Source organism: Pyrus communis, chromosome 17 (genome assembly GCF_963583255.1).
Source record: "Pyrus communis chromosome 17, drPyrComm1.1, whole genome shotgun sequence".
Taxonomy (NCBI): Eukaryota; Viridiplantae; Streptophyta; class Magnoliopsida; order Rosales; family Rosaceae; genus Pyrus; species Pyrus communis.
Window position 1 is genome coordinate 1028083 of NC_084819.1, and position 18754 is coordinate 1046836.

Sequence of the window (18754 nt, forward strand, 5' to 3'; positions counted from 1 at the left end):
ATTAGATTCTGTATGGGTTCTGATGAGGCACTGAATTGGGTTTGAGAGTTTTGATATTATGAGAGAGGTAGGGAGTATATAGGGAGAGAGGGAGGTAGGTGATTTGCAAAAATGGAGGGTGAGAGAAAAACGGGAGAGAAGGGGTAGTACATTATATTTTGATTTTATAATTTTGGGGGTTTTGTGTTTAAACTTTTTTAGTACTTTTTTCGCAGATATAGCCTACAAATGTTGACCCAAAGGTTGTAAATAATCATTACTTCCTATTACAATTATTAAAGTTAATTCAATTAACTAAAGTTGATTTGAATGTGAGGATGATGGCAACTACTAACAACAAAACAACAATCTCCTTAGATTATGGAGAAAAAACCGAAAGGTGAGGAAGAAAAGAAAGGAAAGGAGGAAAGAGAGCTCTGCACATGCAAATGTCAGAGAGCTTTCGGTGTACATGTAAAGCAAAAGTATACAATAATTCCGATAATAATTTTCTTCTAACGCTGTTGACTTACTGTGTTTCTTATTGTTAAGCATATAGTTTTCAGCGATCTCTGGACATTCCCCATTTATGCATTGTATTTGTATATTAGTTTCACTTAGTTGAAGGTCTTGAAAAACTTCATTTAATAAATCCAAAATGCGTATTCCTTTAGGTGCCGTTTGATAACCATTTGGTTTTTAGTTTCAATTTTTTGTTTAGATTTCTATTTGGGCATTTACGATAACTTTACTTTAGTATATGTAGATTTAATATTACAATTTAGTATAAATTTATTATTTATCTTCTACTAAGGTTCTTCAAACATTTAGCTTCTTAGAATATCATTTTTGGAAAAAGTTGGATTAGTGCATTTTATAGTGTGGTTGAAGTGGGATTTTTGAGAGGGACTGGTGGATCTTTGAAAAGGAACTTGGTGGAGGTAATACTGAGTTTAATAGAGTTTGGTGTTTTTCATCCATTGAACAAATTTTATAAACACTGAATTTGAAAATTGAATATACAAATAAAATAGTAGGTCAAATTCATTATTAGTTCTCTTAACTTCTGTTGAATAGATTTATACTATTGTAGGTTTAATAAATCTTATTTTTAGTTGATAATTAATTGATGATTTTGAAGTGTGTAATATCTTTTGAAATGTATATAAAAACCAAGCTGCTTATCTTACCAATTCCGTTCACTCATCTATCCATGTGTTCATTCAGATTATGTTTAATTTATTTAGGTTAAATGTGTCTTATTCAAGCAGTTAAGGCTGGTGCATTCAAGTCCCGCGACAACACGCGGGCATATTTACTAGTTGCTTCTACACTAAGAAGCATCGGCATTCGTCACCACTCCTCATTCCAAAGTCAACTGTTAATTTGTGAACAAGTTAATACTTATGAATCATGTAGCTTGTCAAACATTAATTGAATCTCTATTGAAACAATCATCTGGTCGGCTTTGATGGCTAAAGAAGCAACAGCAGCAGCAGCTGCCTCATCTTCATCTCCTCCTTGTTTCACCAATTCATGGAAATACCATGTATTCTTGAGTTTCAGAGGCGAGGACACGCGCTACAATTTCACAGGCCATTTGTGTACAGCTTTGCGTCAAAAAGGAATTAACACCTTCATGGATGATTATCTTTCAAGAGGAGAAGAAATATCAACAGCGCTCCTCAAAGCGATTGAAGAGTCGAGGATTTCTGTCATTGTATTCTCGGAAAACTATGCTTCCTCAAGGTGGTGCTTGGACGAACTTGTTAAGATCCTTGACTGCGAGAAATCAAATCAACAAATGGTGATACCGGTATTTTACAAGGTGAGTCCCTCAGATGTTCGAAATCAGAAGGGCTGTTTTGGTGATGGACTTGCTGGCCTTGAGTGCAAATATAAGGATAACGTTGACAAGATCCACAAATGGAGGCCAGCTCTTTCAGAAGCAGCAAACTTGTCTGGGTGGACTCTCTTGGATAAGTATACATTATTACTTTAACACTTCCTTCTGCTTTCGCTTGTTTCGATTTCTCTACTCTTTTGGTATATATAGATTTAAATTTTTTGTGATAGGATCAAGAATCAAAAGACCCAACATGTCATCGATTTGTGGCATTGTCATCCATTTGTGCATATTTGGAGTCAAATTTAGTGTACAAATTAGTGTCTAGCATCCTTTGTCCAATCTTCTCAAACTATAAAAAAATATTGCTTTGTAAATATAACTAGAAGGACATTCTGTTCTACTTTTGTATGTGTGTATGTTTTCTTCCCTTTTTTAAAAAAACATGGGAAAATGTCATTTATAAGATGTTTCTTGTGATTTTATACTCGCAGGCATGAAGATGAATCGAAACTTATTCATAACATTGTTGAAGGGATTTCCGCGCAAGTAATAAACCGTACATATTTGGATGTGGCCGAATACCCAGTTGGAATAGAGTCTCGTGCACAAGAAATAAATAACCTCTTACATGTCGGTAGAAATGATGTCCGTATGGTAGGTTTATGGGGGACTGGTGGAATTGGTAAATCAACAATTGCCAAAGCTGTTTATAATTTAATTTCCCACAAATTCGAAGGCAGTTGCTTTCTCAACAAGGTTAGAGAAAGTTCAATGACAGATAAAGGATTGGCCAAATTGCAAAAGACACTTCTTTATGAGATTCTAGGGGGAGACAAGTTGAAGGTGGCCAATGTTGATAAAGGAATCACTTTAATAAAGGAAAGATTAAGCAGTAAAGGGATTCTCTTAGTTCTTGATGATGTGAACGACATGAGACAGTTACGCTACTTAGTTGGGGGATCAAATGGTTGGTTTGGCATTGGTAGTAGAATTATCATAACGACGAGGGATAAGAAACTGTTAACTGCTCATCATCATAATATTTCAATATACGAGGTGAAGAAATTGAACTATCATGAAGCTCTTGAGCTCTTCAGTTGGAATGCCTTCAAAAGCAATGGACCTTTGGATGGTTATGTGAAACTTGCAGACCATGCAATATGGCATGCTCAAGGCCTTCCATTAGTTTTGAGAGTTTTAGGTTCACATCTGTACCGTGAAAGTATAGATCAGTGGCAAGCTATATTAGATGGTCTGATCAAAAGCCGAGAAATTCAAGATGTTTTCAAGATAAGTTATGATGCATTGGATGAAATAGTGAAGGAAGTTTTTCTTGACATTGCGTGCTTCTTTAAAGGGGAAAGGAGTAACTATGTGATCGAAATATTAGAAGGTTGTGAGCTAAACCCTAAGCATAGCATTGACGTACTTATACAGAAGGCCCTCGTAAATATAGATCATGGTTTTATATGGATGCACGATATGGTAGAAGAAATGGGTAAAGAAGTAGTTCGCCAACAATCACCCAATGATCCTGGAGAGCGCAGCAGATTGTGGTTTCATGACGATGTTTATCGTGTTCTGACAGAAAATACAGTAAGTCCATTCGACGACATTTTATTTGTTAATGAGACATGCATTTTGTTTTATAAGGAACTTGCATTGTTAATACCTTTGAATTTTCATACTAGGGAACGAAAAACATTACAGGCATAAAGGTACAGCTGCTTGAATCGGATAATGAGATATGCTTAAGTGCTACAACCTTCTCCAACATGAAAAATCTTAAAATTTTCATATACCGTAATGGACGGTTTTCTGGAGCCGTTGATTACCTCCCCAACAACTTAAGGTTTGTTGATTGGCCTGAATGTCCGTTGAAATCTTTGCCGCTCAATTTTAATCCGAAGAATCTTGTTCTACTCAACATGAGGAACAGCCAGATCACAGGATTCGGGGAGGGATTTAAGGTATATACGTTGATTTTTTTCTTTCTGTTTTATTTAAGGCTAAAGAGTCTTTCTTTTTTCTGTCTTTTTTTCACAAGATCCTTTCCTCTCTTTTTTTTCTTCACAGAACCTGACGAAGCTGACTTCTATAAATTTATCTGGTTGTCGATACTTAAAAAGAATCTCCGACTTCTCCGGAGTTCCAAACTTAGTGAGGTTGGATCTAGACGGTTGCACAAATTTAACTGAGGTTGATCCATCAGTTGGATTTCATAATAAAGTTGAAAGACTAAGTCTTGCTAACTGCTATAACCTTACAGTGTTTCCAACAACAATAAGCTTGAAATCTCTGAGAAGTTTTAATCTTCGTGGTTGCGAAAAGTTTGAGATATTCCCGGAAATTGTGGGCAAAATGGAACGCCTATATTTTTTGGGACTTGAAGGAACTGCTATAAAAGAATTGCCTCCATCAATTGAAAATCTCACCGGGCTTGTAAACTTAATGTTAAATGGAAGTGAAAACATTGCAAATCTGCCGCAGAGCATCTATGCGCTGCCCCATCTTGAATGTCTTGATCTCAGTGGCTGCCCAAAGCTTGTTACACTCCCTCCGGAGCTTCCAACTAACTCAAACATTTCATTTGACAACTTTGGGTCAGTAGCATTTCCCAATCTAAGGACTATGCCTTTTGATGAATGCAACTTATCGGACATTGATACCCTTGCAAATTTCGGTTGCTCATCTAAATTAGAAATTTTTCTAAGAAATGGCAATATTGAGCGTCTTCCTGCATGCATTGGCAAATTTGTGTGGTTGGAGGGTCTTGATTTGCGTGGTTGCAAGAGACTTCGAGAAATTTCAGAACTTCCACCAAAGATAAGATGGATTGACGTTGGTGATTGCATATTACTGGAAATATTTCCAACATTGTCGGAGATGATACTAGTAGACGGAGACATGAGACTCATTCGTAGGATGATCATGCATGGTTGCCAGAGGCTATGCAAAAAGTTGGACGTCTCCATGATGGCAAGCGTATTACTGCATCAGGCACTTTTCTCTCTTTCTCTTTTCCATTTTTCCACTCTTCCACTATGAACGACTAATTAACATTTCATTATATGAATATTACAGGCGGGGAAGTGCAAAGAAGCGATAAATATTATACTTCCAGGAAGTGAAGTTCCAAATTGGTTCAGTTGCCGTAAGGACGTACGTGGGATTGATACTGGTTGTTCATGTGAAATTTTTATTGAAATCCCTCGGACTTTCAAATGGAAAAACACAGGACTTGTTTTCTGTGCTGCTTTCAAATTCATGCAAAATTTTTCTGGACGATGCTGGTTTTATACATGGACTGAAGTCAATGGAGTAGATATAATTGACCCGGACCCGGCTGGTTGTTTGTTTCGATCAAAAGAGATGTATGCAGCTCATGTGTGGCTAAAATATATTCCATTACCAGCTCGCATAAAGTCGCAGGTGGATGAGGGTGGTGACCAATCAAAGCCGTATCTGTGTCGAGTTACACTTTACCAGAGAGACGGACAAGGGGTGTTCTTAAATGGCTACGGTGTCCACTTGGGAAATTTCAGGAGGCCCGAGGATGGTGGTGAAGATGACGACGATGTAGGAGGCGAGGATGGTGATGAAGATGACGACGATGTAGGAGATGGTGATGAAGATGACGACGATGTAGGAGGCGATGATGGTGGTGAAGATGACGACGATGTAGGAGGCGAGGATGGTGATGAAGATGACGACGATGTAGGAGATGGTGATGAAGATGACGACGATGTAGGAGGCGAGGATGGTGGTGAAGATGACGACGATGTAGGAGGCGAAGTTGGACCAAGAAAAAAGAGAAGGATGTTGGCGATCAAGAGTTGAATGTGAGTTGCAACATTTTCAAATCTCTAATCATGTTTTTATGATGGTCATTCTTCTGCTAACTCAACAACTGTATTCATATAAACTGTATTCATTTCGGTCAGGTTCCGTTTTCCACGTGGGACTTCACATTCTTCAACGCGTACGAGAAGGCCATTGATATACGATTCCTCTCATCTCTCTCTTGTGTTTAAGGCAACGATTTGGCTCCATTTTAACGCTCTCTCCTGTTTTTCTTCTGTTTGTTTTAATTTCTTAGAATTCTTTGTGATTTTCGTTTACGGAAAACTAATCTCCATAGCTACGGCTAGGAGATAAACCTACACTATAACTATGTACTTTTATTATTTTGATTTTATTTTTTATTTTATCTTGGATTTTCAATGTCAAATTTATATTGTGGAATTTCTTGTTTAATCTATTTTTGGAATGATGAATATTAGTTATGATCCATAGGATCAACCTTTTTTTTTTTTTGTTCCTTTTTTTTTTGTAGTTCCGTTTCAACATTCATGCTTTTAGTGAACTATATAAATTGATTGATTGGTATGATTTTGGATGTTCGATTTAATCACCAAAAGGTTTTATATTGAGAAAACTTAACTGTCATATCTTCTAATTGAGAGCACACGTTGTTTGATTATCAGTTAAGTTACAAAAATGAATCGAAATAGTGGAATTGCATAATTGTATATAGGGGGAACCTCATATCTTTGCCTTTTCCTTTCTGCCCTGCAAACAATATTCACTAACCAGCGTATTGCAAGTTATTGTGCTGAGTTTCATACCATATTCAATTGTTACCTCAAATATTTTTTGAGTCTCTTCTGTCATCCCACCTTTGCAGATAGCATCCAAAAGTATTACCAAAGTAACGGTATCAGGCGAGAGTCCCCGGCCTACCATATCATCAAACAACCTTGTGGCTTCTTCCCATTGAGCTGTACGGCACATGCCATTGATTAAACTGTTGTAAGTGATAACATCTGTGGCAATACCTTCATCCAGCATTCTATTAAACACCCTTGTAGCTTCTCTCCATTGGCTGGTCCGGCACAATCCATTAATTAAGGAGTTGTAAGCCACAACATCAGGCTTTTCCTCTCTACGGATCATTTCTTCCACAAGATTCAGTGCCTCTGCTGTCTTCCCTTTCTTGCATAAAGCATCCAGTACAGAATTATATGTAACAATATTAGGCAAGGGTCCATAACAATTCATGGTTTTAAATAAACTCATAACTTCCTCCCAGTTACCAGACTTGCATGAAGCACAAATCAAGCAATTAAAAGTGACAACATCAGGCTTTATGCCTCTCATTGTCATCTTTTCAGACAGAGTAAGCGCTTCTTGAATTCTTTCTTCCTTGCAAAGACCACTGATAAGAACATTATATGTGTATACATTGGGTGAAATTCCACTGTTAAGCATGCAAATCAAGAAGCTCCTGGCTTTTTCCAACCTCCCCAATTGGCACAATGCATAAATTAGAGCGGTGTAGGTTAAAACATCTGGCCTGACTCCTTGATCTTCCATTGCTTCAAAAAGAGAGAGCACTTCTTCCCAGCGACTCATGTTGCATAACCCATGAATCAAAGTGGTATAATTGAAAACATTCGGTACAACACTTTTGCTGATCATATCTGGAAATAGGGTCAAGGCCACGTCTATTTGTCTTTCCTTACATAGGCTATCTATGATGGGATTGTAGCAGTCTTGTTTGGGCTTGAACCTTCCATCTTCCAACATATTCGTAAGTATCTCGAGTGCCTTAGAAGTTTTCCCAGCCTTGCATAGTCCATTGATCATGGTAGCATAAGTGATTTCATTGCATGTGTATCCCTTCTCTTCTATTAACTTGAACAGCTCCATTGCCTCAGCCCAGGAACTGTACTTGCAAAGCCCGTGAAGTAAAGTATTTATAGAATGAGCATCGGGTTGAAGACCATATTTAAGGGTAATTGCTAAAACAGAGAAACCCAAGTCCACCCGGTTCAGACGGCGGAAGCAATTCAGAAAAATATTCATTGTACAGACATCAGGCCGGAATTGAGCGCAGCCCATCAACTGTTTTACACATAGAAACCACAGCAGAGTACTCCTTCATCCTGGAGAGTGCCCCAAACAAACAATTGAAAGTCCAAATAGATGGCAAGGGTTTGGTTTGGATCATGGAATCGAAGTAACCCAGTGCTTCATCTTTCCTAATCTTTCCAGATTTGCATCGCGTTTAAATCAAATTGTCCGATTCCGAATTGGTTTGATTAAATCTATCTGTACTAGTAGCATTGGCATTGCCAGCAGCGGAATGAAATCCATCTTTTTTGTGCAGAAAGGTAAAAATGAAAGAAGGATTACCTGTTGAGTTAGGAAGTCTCGTGGTTATCACCTTTATCTTCATCTTCCACAGATTCAGCCCAGTTCATGAAATCCCATGAATTTCGATCCTTCTCTGGAATCAAGCTGCAATTGAAAAGAAACTGACTTCAATCGGTTCTTGTTTCAACCCTTAATTCTGTATTCTGAAAATCAACACCCTTATGGTGAAGAGGATTTTGCTTGCAACCTCAAAATCTTGTGCTGATGACATAAAAATATATGCAACATGTATTTGCACAGTGTTATAATATACATATCTTTATAAGATTAAAAAGGTGAAGTTTTTATAAAGTTCTTCAAATACCGCCCCATTTTTTAATTTTTTTAAGGAATACAAATTAATTAAAAAGAAAAAAAAACTATAAAAATACGAAAGGGATTCTCTTCAAATCCCTTCCACCAAATCCAGCAAGGCAACAAATCTGAACCTGTAAAATTTGATCCAAAGATTAAAGTTATTATAATTTTTAAAGTGAGCCTCTGTTTGTAGCCGTTAGATCAAATTTCAAATGTTCGAATTTGTGATCTTGGTGGATTTGGTGGAATGGATCCAGAGAGGATCCCCTTCCTAAAAATACAAAATAAAATTACCTCACGCACATGAGCAAGTGACCATTTGCCATAGTGATGAAAATGTGTTATGCCTTTGCATGCAGCGTGAGTTCGAACTTCGTAGGTGGCTAATTTAACATTTAACTTACTAATACTATCGCTTTAGTCCAAAAAATATAAAATAACACTATTAAAAACCTACCTCACGCACATGAGCAAATAATTGATGTATAAGTTACTGTGTCCTTTTATATGTAAGTTGATTTTTAATGACTTTGTTGAGTCACACAAAAACGGCTTAAAATAATGTTAGAGAGATTAAATTTTTTAAACTAAATCATCAAGTTATTGCATACTTATCCAATCACTAAATTTTTTTGTTTCATTTTAAAACCATAATTTTTTTTTCACATTCTAAACCCCGAGAGTAGTCAACCAAAAATTAACATTGTACAATCCCCCAATAAGCAAAACCCAAAACCTAGAAGCATAACCAAAGAAATTTTAAAAAATCAATATCTTGGTAAATGTAAGACTTGTTTGAAACTGCTTTGAAAATGACTTTTTAGAGAAAATATTTTTAGATTATAAAAGCACTTAAAGTATTTCTTGCAAGAAGACAATTATATGCTTCTTGCACGAATCAATAAAATATTTTTCTAGGATTCACTACATTTTTATTAAATATTGGTTCCAAAAACATTTTCGCCAAAACTGCTTTTAATTATTTTAAAAGCTGGACTTGCCGCAAACGAGTTCACTTCTAAAATTTCACGAATGAGTTCACCTTGCTGTGACTAATTTTGAGTTTGCTCCATGAGTTGGTTGTTTTTTGTTTTCAGCGGATTGTTGTAGGAGAACGTTGCTGGCTGAAGCACATAATTCAAAGAGCAAACAACTTCATCATCAACATCTAAACACAAACACTGAATGAGTTGTGCACATTATTAATGCAGCGAAGGATACCTAATCAAAAGGAAATCCAAGTACATATAGAGAAGCTAAAACGCCTAGGACTATGACTGCGTATGAATCTCGGTTTCCTTGACAGAAGCAGATGACGAGATGGAGACGACGGTGGTGGAGTTGCACAGGCAGAAAAAGTAGTATGTGATAGATTTGCAGACAAAAGTTAGATGCATATGCATGACTAACAAATCTCACTAACATCTGAGAGTTCCAATATATATAAACACAGCAGAGACCTATAATACCTCGTAAAATCAACAGACTTGAATCAATAGGCCGTGCCAGTTCATAAGGCAATCGACATAGCAATAAGAGCAGACAAATGGATTACTGTTATGGAGAAACAACAGAAATTACCGAAAGCACAAGTCATCGATGCAGTTTGAAAGAACTATACAACAGAAATCCCTTCTCTTAAGCTGCTCAGCTTCATTATCGATTACCTTAAAATCAAGTATAATTTGACTGCCCGAGCAAGAACAGAACTACATTACTTTGATCCAAAGGACAGTACCTCACATGGATATAAGTAGCAAGAAAAGATACAATTACAAAAGATGTATTCGACAGCACTAGTGGCGTTAAATCTAGGGGAGAAACCTAGTCGTGTGGCGACACATATATTGGGCTAAAAGCTCAATTCGGATATCCCAGACCATTTGGAGTGATAGAACAATACATACATACATACATACATATATATATGTATGTATGTCAATCTCTGAAAGCCAAACACAAACTAAATCATCAAATTAGTTTTAGCATTAATTTGCAAATACGCACCGCACCATCCACATCTTTACATTTGAAGCACGCAAGGATGCAAGATCAAAAGAATAACGAAGTGCTTTTTCATACTACATCAGTATACACTAAAAACAATAATGGGCTAAAGAAGACGCTTCTGAATCAGAGTGGGGAGGAGAACCATACTAACCTGACGCCGCTTACTCAGGACTCCGCAGGAGATCAAGGTCCAGGTCAGTTCTATAATTTTATCAGCTGGTCGAATCCCTTGAACAAAAAGGATGTCACTTATACATCAACTACAGTAATGCTAATGCTCCTCTTTTCACACATGCAAAAAGACACACCGGTACACGCATGTATTGCTCATTACAAGCAAAGTCATACACAGAATCATACTAAAGGAAGGTGGACTGCCAGAGTTACAAAAAGTTCACATTGTAAGCATGGTCTCTCGGAGTACTTATTTCTTTAGACTTGTAGAATAAAGGACAGCAAGAACAAAACTAACTTCTTCTGACACGAACCTAGGTCAGATACACCCGGCCAAAAGGAGCTTTAAGTGGAAGGTAGAAGTCACAATACCTATCAAAACGGCTTGATTTCACACTATATTGCCAAAACGTTATTGAGGGATAAAGAAAATTATTCAATTTAAACACAATAGTTACATAAAAATTTAGAGTTGGGAATTCATGGTCCTTATTGACTTGATTTCAAGCTCAATAGATCAGTCAATAACCATACCTAATTGAACAAAGTACAAATCGGAGTGCATTAAACAAATTTCTAACCTTTACAATTCCCACGACACTGCAGACATTCATACATACAGAGCAGAGAGCAGTTTCTTCAAGGTAAAGCGTTATCCATCGAGAATGTATTGATCATCTTGATTTTCTCCATCAACCCTAGCATCATCATGAACCAAAATATTCACATGGTGCAAGTTCTGCATCATTTGTGATAAATAATGGTTACTAGCACTTGTATGATCAGACTGTCCGGCTGGATGAGCAGGCCACTGAGAGACAATCCCAAGTAACTGGCCTGTAAGGTTTTGTTGCTCATGAAGAATACGAGTCTGCATCTGGCCCATCTCTGCCCGGTGGTGAGCCAACATTTCGTCAATCCTCGTCTTCCATTCTGTTCTCCTCCTATTCATCCTCTCCTCCCATTCCCTCTCATGAATCAACTCGTCCTCTTTTCTTGTTCTTTCTCTCTGTTCACTCTCCTTCTCCAATGCTTCCCATTCTAGAATCCTCTGCTTCTTTAACTTCTCTCTTGTCTTCTCTTGCGTCTCCTTTTTATTTGCCCATTCCTCCCATTTCCGCTCTCGTTCTTGCTCACACTCCATTCTAAAATTCTCACTCCTCCGTCTGTCCCGTTCTCTCTCTGCCTCGCGATGCTCAAACCGTGCCTCCATTTTCTTCAACTTGCCCAGTTGGTTACCTAGAAAGGCCCATGCCTTCTTCTTTCCCAACCCCGTCGACACGTCCCTCTTCTTCTTCCTCTTCTTTAAATTATGACCATTTTGATCAACTTCTTCGTACACAAACTTGTCCTCTCCATCCTGCCTCAACCGATCATTACGATTAAAATTCACCTCTCCCTCCTCCCGGTCAAACTCAAATCCCAAACCCATCACTGCATTCTCAACCCCATCAATCCCCGCTCCAAAATCCCCATCTGAATGCCCCAATTGCCCAAAGTCCACAAGCCCCATTCCCCTCCCACTCCCCACGAACCTCCCACCATTATCACCATCCCCATTCACAGACACCATCAAATCATTACCACTATTACTCACAATCTCCACATCCCCAAAAACCTCCTTATACCTCAAAAAATTCGACCAATGCGCGAGGCCCTCCATCCAATCAAACTCCTCCTCACTACACTCCCCACTCCCACCACCACTACTACCACCACCACCAGGTCCACCACCACCCCCACCGCCCCCCGAATTACACTCGGGTTGCTGCTTCTTAATCTTCTGCTTGACAAGCAAATACTGGTGCCTCATGTTCTGGACCTTGGTGGAAACATCCTTCCAAGACCACTGCCAACGATACGCAATCGGGTCTCGAACATGGTGCACAGAATTCACATAGCAGGCAATGGGTTTAAACTTTTTCTCTCTGGTTTTCATCTTAGCAAGGGTCCCATCAGAGACCATCTCTCCATATCTGTCGATCAGAGTTCTCTCCTCGGACTCTGTCCACTTCTTTCTTCTCGAGGGCATCATTTTTGAGCCCAAGAACCAATCTTTACTGTGCAAAAACAACCTCAAATCCTAGAGGCTAATGCCTAACAGACAAAATCTGACACACCCAGATCGAGAAAACATGAGAATTGAGCAGCAAAGTAGAGAGAATGGAGTGAGAGCTTACCTTGGGATGGAGATTGAGAACCCGTGGTGGGGATTTTCTCGGGAAAATTGGCAGAGAAAGTGAGGGGGAGTTGTGGGAGAGTGATCTGTGGGGATTCCTGTAGTTTTCTGAATCTTTTGACTCAGATGGTTAGGAGGAGGACCAACAGTTTTAACTGCGCACTAGAAAAATTCGGTGTCGAACTACCGGAGTAGATAAACTAGATACAAGGGGAAGAAGATTTGGTATGTCCGAAATTGTTTATGTTTTTATTTTTTTTATTTTATTTTATTTTCTTTCAAGTTATTTATTTATTTATTGATCTAAAAGAAATGGCTTATTACGAATTCGCCCCTAAAACCTATTTGTTTACCCACTTCGGTCCATATTTCAAAGGGAAATGACTTCTTGATAATGGCTGGCCATAGTTTGGGTAGGTTTTAGGTCAAAACAACGGGATTTAGATTCTCTCTGGATCCCCAGTGAGGGGATCCCGAAAATCAATGCATAGTAACCGTTTATCAAAAATCGTGTAGTCATAATTTTTATTTATTTATATTTTTTTAAGCAAAACGATACTGTTTTATTTTTAAAAATATAAAAAAACATTCAATTATGATCGTACGATCTTCGATGAAACGGTTACTATGCATTAATCTCCGGGATCCCCAGTGAGGGGATTCGGAGAGAATCTAAATCCCAAACAACGAACCAAATTGTACGCTTTTGTTGCCCCAATTTTAAACCATAGACAAATCATAATGGGTTAAAATTAAGGCTATGTCGAGGTAATATTAGAAAAATTATGTAACCTATTCATTTATAAAAATATTCATCTTCAAACGGTTAAAATACTTTATCTCATAACTCAACTTCAATTGTTGGAGACGCCGCCGTCAAAATCTAGCAAGACTTCCGTTCACCATCAATTATTCTACCATTTTCTATTTATTGGGTTTAAATAGGAGCCTAAATTTAATGTGAATAAAAGGGCGCAAATGTGTTTGAATGGTAAGTTGGGTGAAACGACTCATTGACTTGATGGACAAAAACTCTAATCTAAAAAACTATAATTATGAATTCTCATTAATTTACTAAATCTAACTTAGATATCGGTAACTTGGTATACGATCTAGTGGTATTCCATTTTACTTGTAAGGGAAATGTTTTAGTTTCGATTTTCGCCGAAGGCGAATTTGAACCACATGATTGCTAACCCATTGTGAGACTATGTCCATCTTCTTCCCCTTTAGGTGTAGATAATATGGTTAAGCCTAGAAATTATAATTATGAATTGGGGTGTGAACTTCTCACACACCTTTTTAATTTTCGATCGTCGGATCAGATGAATGGAAGAAGATCAACAGATATAAATTATCAAAAGGTGTGTGAGAAGTAAAATAGAATGTGTGGATAGCACACCACTTATGAATTCTCATTAATTTTTCTAAATCTAACTTCGATATTTGCAAAACTTTAGACTCCCACTACATCCGCGTGACAATTCACTTTTAAAGGCAAGGCAAGACTTCTTACTTGCCTGAGTTGCCTCTAGCCATTCATTTTTTAACAATTCACTTTTGTAGTATGCCAATCCTTTTCTCTGGGTGCTTTTAGCAAAAGCACAAGTTCAGCTAAAGCAAGAACATATGGATGGTGAGTAAGAAGCACTTTTCTTCATTAAAAGAATTTATAAATTTCATCATTTCCTGTAATTTAATTTCATCAGTAACAAATTCCCCCAAACTGCTGTAAATCTTATTTAACCATACAAGAAAACCTGTTCAAGAAAAAGGAAAAACAAATGGAAAGAAAATATATGGAAACTCAAGTACTGGGGAGTCCCTACAAACAACAAACTGCATCCTGATACTGTACCAGTGCATAAACTTCACTATCTGCAGCGCGGCTGTCAGGAATTCGAGGATGAATCTACGTGGCTCGGACTTTTGAATCCGGAGGGCTCCTTGGGTGGATCATTTCCCATGTCCTTTGTTTTGTGAAGGAGAAATGTACCGGATAATATAGTGATGAAACCACACAGTTCAGTCACTATCTGTGATCCATTTTGTGACTCCCAGTCCTGCAATCGAAGGGAGGGTAAAAACCGGATTGTGAATAAAACTGAGTATTTAGCATCTGTAGAAAATGATTCTCATCGATGCCAGAAGAGCGAGACAAATCTAAGCACTACAAACATTTTGAAAGTAAATGTACCTTAAACAAGATCACACTGGCAAGAATGGTGAATATTGTGAACATAACGTAGTAGACTGGAGATATAACGGCAGTGTTAAACGTGTCAAGAGCCTGCAAAAATTGCATAGACAATATGGACTAAGCATTCGCGGGATAACAAGATTTAGAGTCAGTTAATTGCACGGTATCTAACACTAAATAACTGATTTTTCAGGACCCCAACTGTGTGTGTTTCTATACAGCATCTGAAACTTTCTTACGAGTTTGGCCTTCGCTTCTCAATTTTTAGCAACTTATCGAGTTTGACAAGGTTCAAAAGTTTGATGATCTTGTAATCTTTAAACTGTCCAGACACTAAATCAAGTTAATCAACAACTTTGATTCTCTAACTTTGTAGATAACGGAAACTACAACGGTGACCAGGAAAATAGACTTAAACATAAACAGAATGAATGCGGTTTCTTGGGAACTATATACCTTGTTTAAGTAGTTGATCTGAAAAAGACAGCATACTGTCACTACCAACACAAAAATCCAAGTCTCGAAGTATTTGAATTGATTTGTTCCGGAAAACGTCAGCTTCAGAGCTATTCCCACTGCTTTCACACTCATAACCTTTAGACGAATCAGAGGTAAAAGAAGGATTACTTTATGGTACACCTAAATTCATAACATCAACGAGCTTCAAAATTTAGAAACAGACCGTAAGAGATCCCATGAGTGAACAGATACCAACGTAGACGATCATGTGGGTTTGCCCGTAGCGTGGCACATACCGGACAATGAGGACAGCAACCAGAATCAATACTATACATGTGTAGATGATGAAACCTGTGAATAACGAAATTAGTTGTACTAACTCTGTCTCGGATGTTCATAAACTAAGAGAGTAAGGTAAATCTGCAAATACCTGGCTGCGTAGCATGATGCCACACTTGCTTAACGGAATATATTGGTTTCTCTTGTGGAGCATGCAATACAATACTTACAGAACCCACCACGCAAAGAACACAACCAAGCACACCAAAAATATGCAATTTTTCCTTCAGAACAAAATGAGCAAGCACTGCACTGGAAAAAAAAATGTCGTCCTTATAAAATCACTCACACGCAAACACTGCTATTACAGCAGCATATGTGTACACACGCACAAGCCCATATGTTTAATACATCAACCGGCGGACAAAGGATATAACAAGAATAGACGAGGGCAGTGTCAAGATGTTTCATACCTGACAATAATACTTAAAGCTCCCAAGGGAGTTACGAGAATTGCTGGAGCAAATGCATAAGCTGCAAAGTTGGCTATCTCCCCAACAATCACTGAGAAAGAGAATAAATTCGGCATTAGCAAATGAGCATCAACCTCAGTAATTCTCTGATAAACAATTCTAACATAGCATGCAATAATTTGAAAAAAAATCCCATAAAAAAATTTGAAACAAATTGAAAGTTCAATTTATCTTAACAGGACATCTATAACATTGGATGAAAACACCAATTGGATAATCCCTTCGATTTCATATAGATTTTCCGATCAAAACATAACGTATGGATGGAAAACTTGAGGCTGTTAATGAAACCGCAACATCAACCCCTTGTTTCAAATAATATTTGTATATTTCCCCTGGAGAAACAAAGTCAATGATGTCACTGTTCCGTTCTCTCACACTCATACCTTCAACCTAAATAAAAGTTATATCCGAGTACAGATAATTAAATCATGTAGAATATCCAGAGCGTGTCAGTTGAGTATCATGTAAAATGGTGTGATCAAAAGCACTCCTAACCCCCGACCCAAAGCCACCTTTTCTACAGTTCTAGTAGACAAAGCAAAAACCAGAAAGAATCAAGAAGAAAATGCTTTCAGATCGGATCAAAGTGAAGGTCATTGTTTAACCATTTTGCGCACAACTTTCTGTCCATGACCATCATGACTATCTGCATTTCCGACCTCAGAGCAAAGCTCGGAAATGAGCTTCTTCGGTATATCCACACAAAGTGAATCAGAGCAAAGCTCGGAAATGAACTTCTTCGGTATAACCACACAAAGTGAAGGAAGATCTCGTTCTTTTCGGCTGTCTCTTTTTAAGGTTTCGACATATAAATTACTAGTTCTAATTACAATTTGGAAGTCTTCCCGAAATGACATCAGCTATTTCTATGCATGTAAAGAGTTTAATTTGTGCTTTTAGTAATTTTAGGTCTATAAAAACCCATAATCTCAAATTTTTGAAGTTTGATATCGACGGTTGGCCAATAATCATCCAAAGTTCAGTGTCCTGACAAACGAATGCCTCCTATCGGTCTGCCAGACTATAATACTTGTACAGCAAAGGAATCCAATATACTTTCTTCTAGAGGTTCTTAATTTTTTTTTTGAAGAACTGATGCCGACAGAGTTTAAGGAGACTAGGAGACTCATCACTATCCAAATCCATACTCAAATTTGGTACCGAATGTTGACTTATCAAACGAAGGCGAGTGGTCTATGCCCTTCTCCGGCCTTGGAAAAGCAGCATACTATAGAAGCTAGGGCATTGTTCGCCTTTGGATATGAACACTATTTCATTCTTAGTGAAAACCCACCATAGAGATTGAATGTTGATTTATCTTACTCCACTACAAATAAGTCGACGTTCAGATACTCTACCTTGGCTATGCAGCCAACATATTACAGGTTGCACAGCCATACCGCTATATGGTGTAGCAAAGCACAGCAACAAACAATATAAAAGATTCCAAATAAGTAAATGATGGCAGACGCGGCCTTTCCTTGCGAGGAGAAAAACAAATTCATCAGACAAAAAATGGGCGGAGAGAGACAAAAGAAGAGCTGAATTTATAAACACATCCAACAAGAATGAAGAATCCAGAAAAAAAAAACCAAAAAAAAACTTAAAGAATGCGACAATGCTAACAAACAAAGCAATTAGAACAAGAGATGATTAAACTTACTTGCTGTCATCCCAGCCCACCACAAGGGTTCATACAGGTACGTATACCCTCCTAATCCTGAATCCGAAAATCCACAAACTCACTTAACAAAATATCGACGAAAACAATACAATTCAATAAAAGTTACATAAAACACAAAATTGTAGGCAAATTTCCAAAGATATTTGAGGATTCACGCAACAGAAAAGGGAATGAAACCTGCTCTGGTTCCAGTAGCGCCGGCCTTTTTAAGACCTTTCTTCTTGATGATAAAACTAGCGCCAATGAAAATGCTTGAAGAAACCGCGAGAGTGAGTCCATGAACATTGTCACGCGATATCCCCATTGATCACACCAAATATGGAGGAAGACTTTGCAGGGCCAAGAAATATTATATCCAAAAATCCAAATTAATTTCCTGAATCCATAAAACCAGGCCAAGCAGATCACACAAATAACACAATCAATCCCAGAATAAATACATGCATTTAAATAAATAAAAATAGAAAATGATCATAAATATTAACAGCGTACCTTCTTGGCACGCTGCAAAAGAAGGCAATGGGAGTTAAAAACCCACCACCACCATGATGTCTGTAATTTTATGGGGCTTTTTTTTACATGCGACGTGAGAAAGTGATTGAATCGATGAAGATGGTAAATGGGGTTTCTGTGAAGGAAGGGAGAGAGAGAGAGAGAGAGAGAGAGAGAGAGAGAGAGAGGAGGGGTTTGGTGGTTTCTTGTGAGGCTGGCTGAGGCAACGGTATGTCCGTTACGTTGGCGTCTGAGAAACGAATGCCCTCCGCATCCCGCGCTCTTCTTTAAATGCCATATGCCTTTGTGAATTGTGATGTGTTATTTTAGTGTTGTTTCGAGGTTAGATCCTAAGAGAAAATTTTCGATCCGAATACGAGTGGTACATCACGTGTTT

At 37.9% G+C, this 18754-nt stretch overlaps 2 protein-coding genes and 1 pseudogene across 2 annotated transcripts; 1 reads left to right on the plus strand and 2 right to left on the minus strand.

Annotated features, from left to right (window-relative positions):
• Window positions 1-1430: 1430 nt before the first annotated feature.
• LOC137722253 (TMV resistance protein N-like) lies at window positions 1431-6104 on the plus strand. The gene is made up of 6 exons (XM_068461222.1): window positions 1431-1962; window positions 2320-3424; window positions 3520-3798; window positions 3905-4828; window positions 4913-5670; window positions 5773-6104. The coding sequence occupies exons 1-5, from the start codon at window positions 1451-1453 to the stop codon at window positions 5666-5668; spliced, it is 3576 nt and encodes a 1191-aa protein (XP_068317323.1). The 5' UTR covers window positions 1431-1450; the 3' UTR covers window positions 5669-5670; window positions 5773-6104.
• An 81-nt stretch (window positions 6105-6185) lies between these two features.
• On the minus strand, window positions 6186-8802 carry LOC137721782 (pentatricopeptide repeat-containing protein At1g62720-like; annotated as a pseudogene).
• A 5556-nt stretch (window positions 8803-14358) lies between these two features.
• On the minus strand, window positions 14359-18454 carry LOC137723699 (probable magnesium transporter NIPA2). Its single transcript, XM_068462891.1, has 9 exons — window positions 18358-18454; window positions 18043-18241; window positions 17845-17901; window positions 16119-16209; window positions 15797-15957; window positions 15590-15717; window positions 15364-15501; window positions 14905-14997; window positions 14359-14770 (listed from the first exon to the last, which is right to left on the minus strand). The coding sequence occupies exons 2-9, from the start codon at window positions 18167-18169 to the stop codon at window positions 14600-14602; spliced, it is 966 nt and encodes a 321-aa protein (XP_068318992.1). The 5' UTR covers window positions 18170-18241; window positions 18358-18454; the 3' UTR covers window positions 14359-14599.
• Between the last annotated feature and the right edge of the window lie 300 nt (window positions 18455-18754).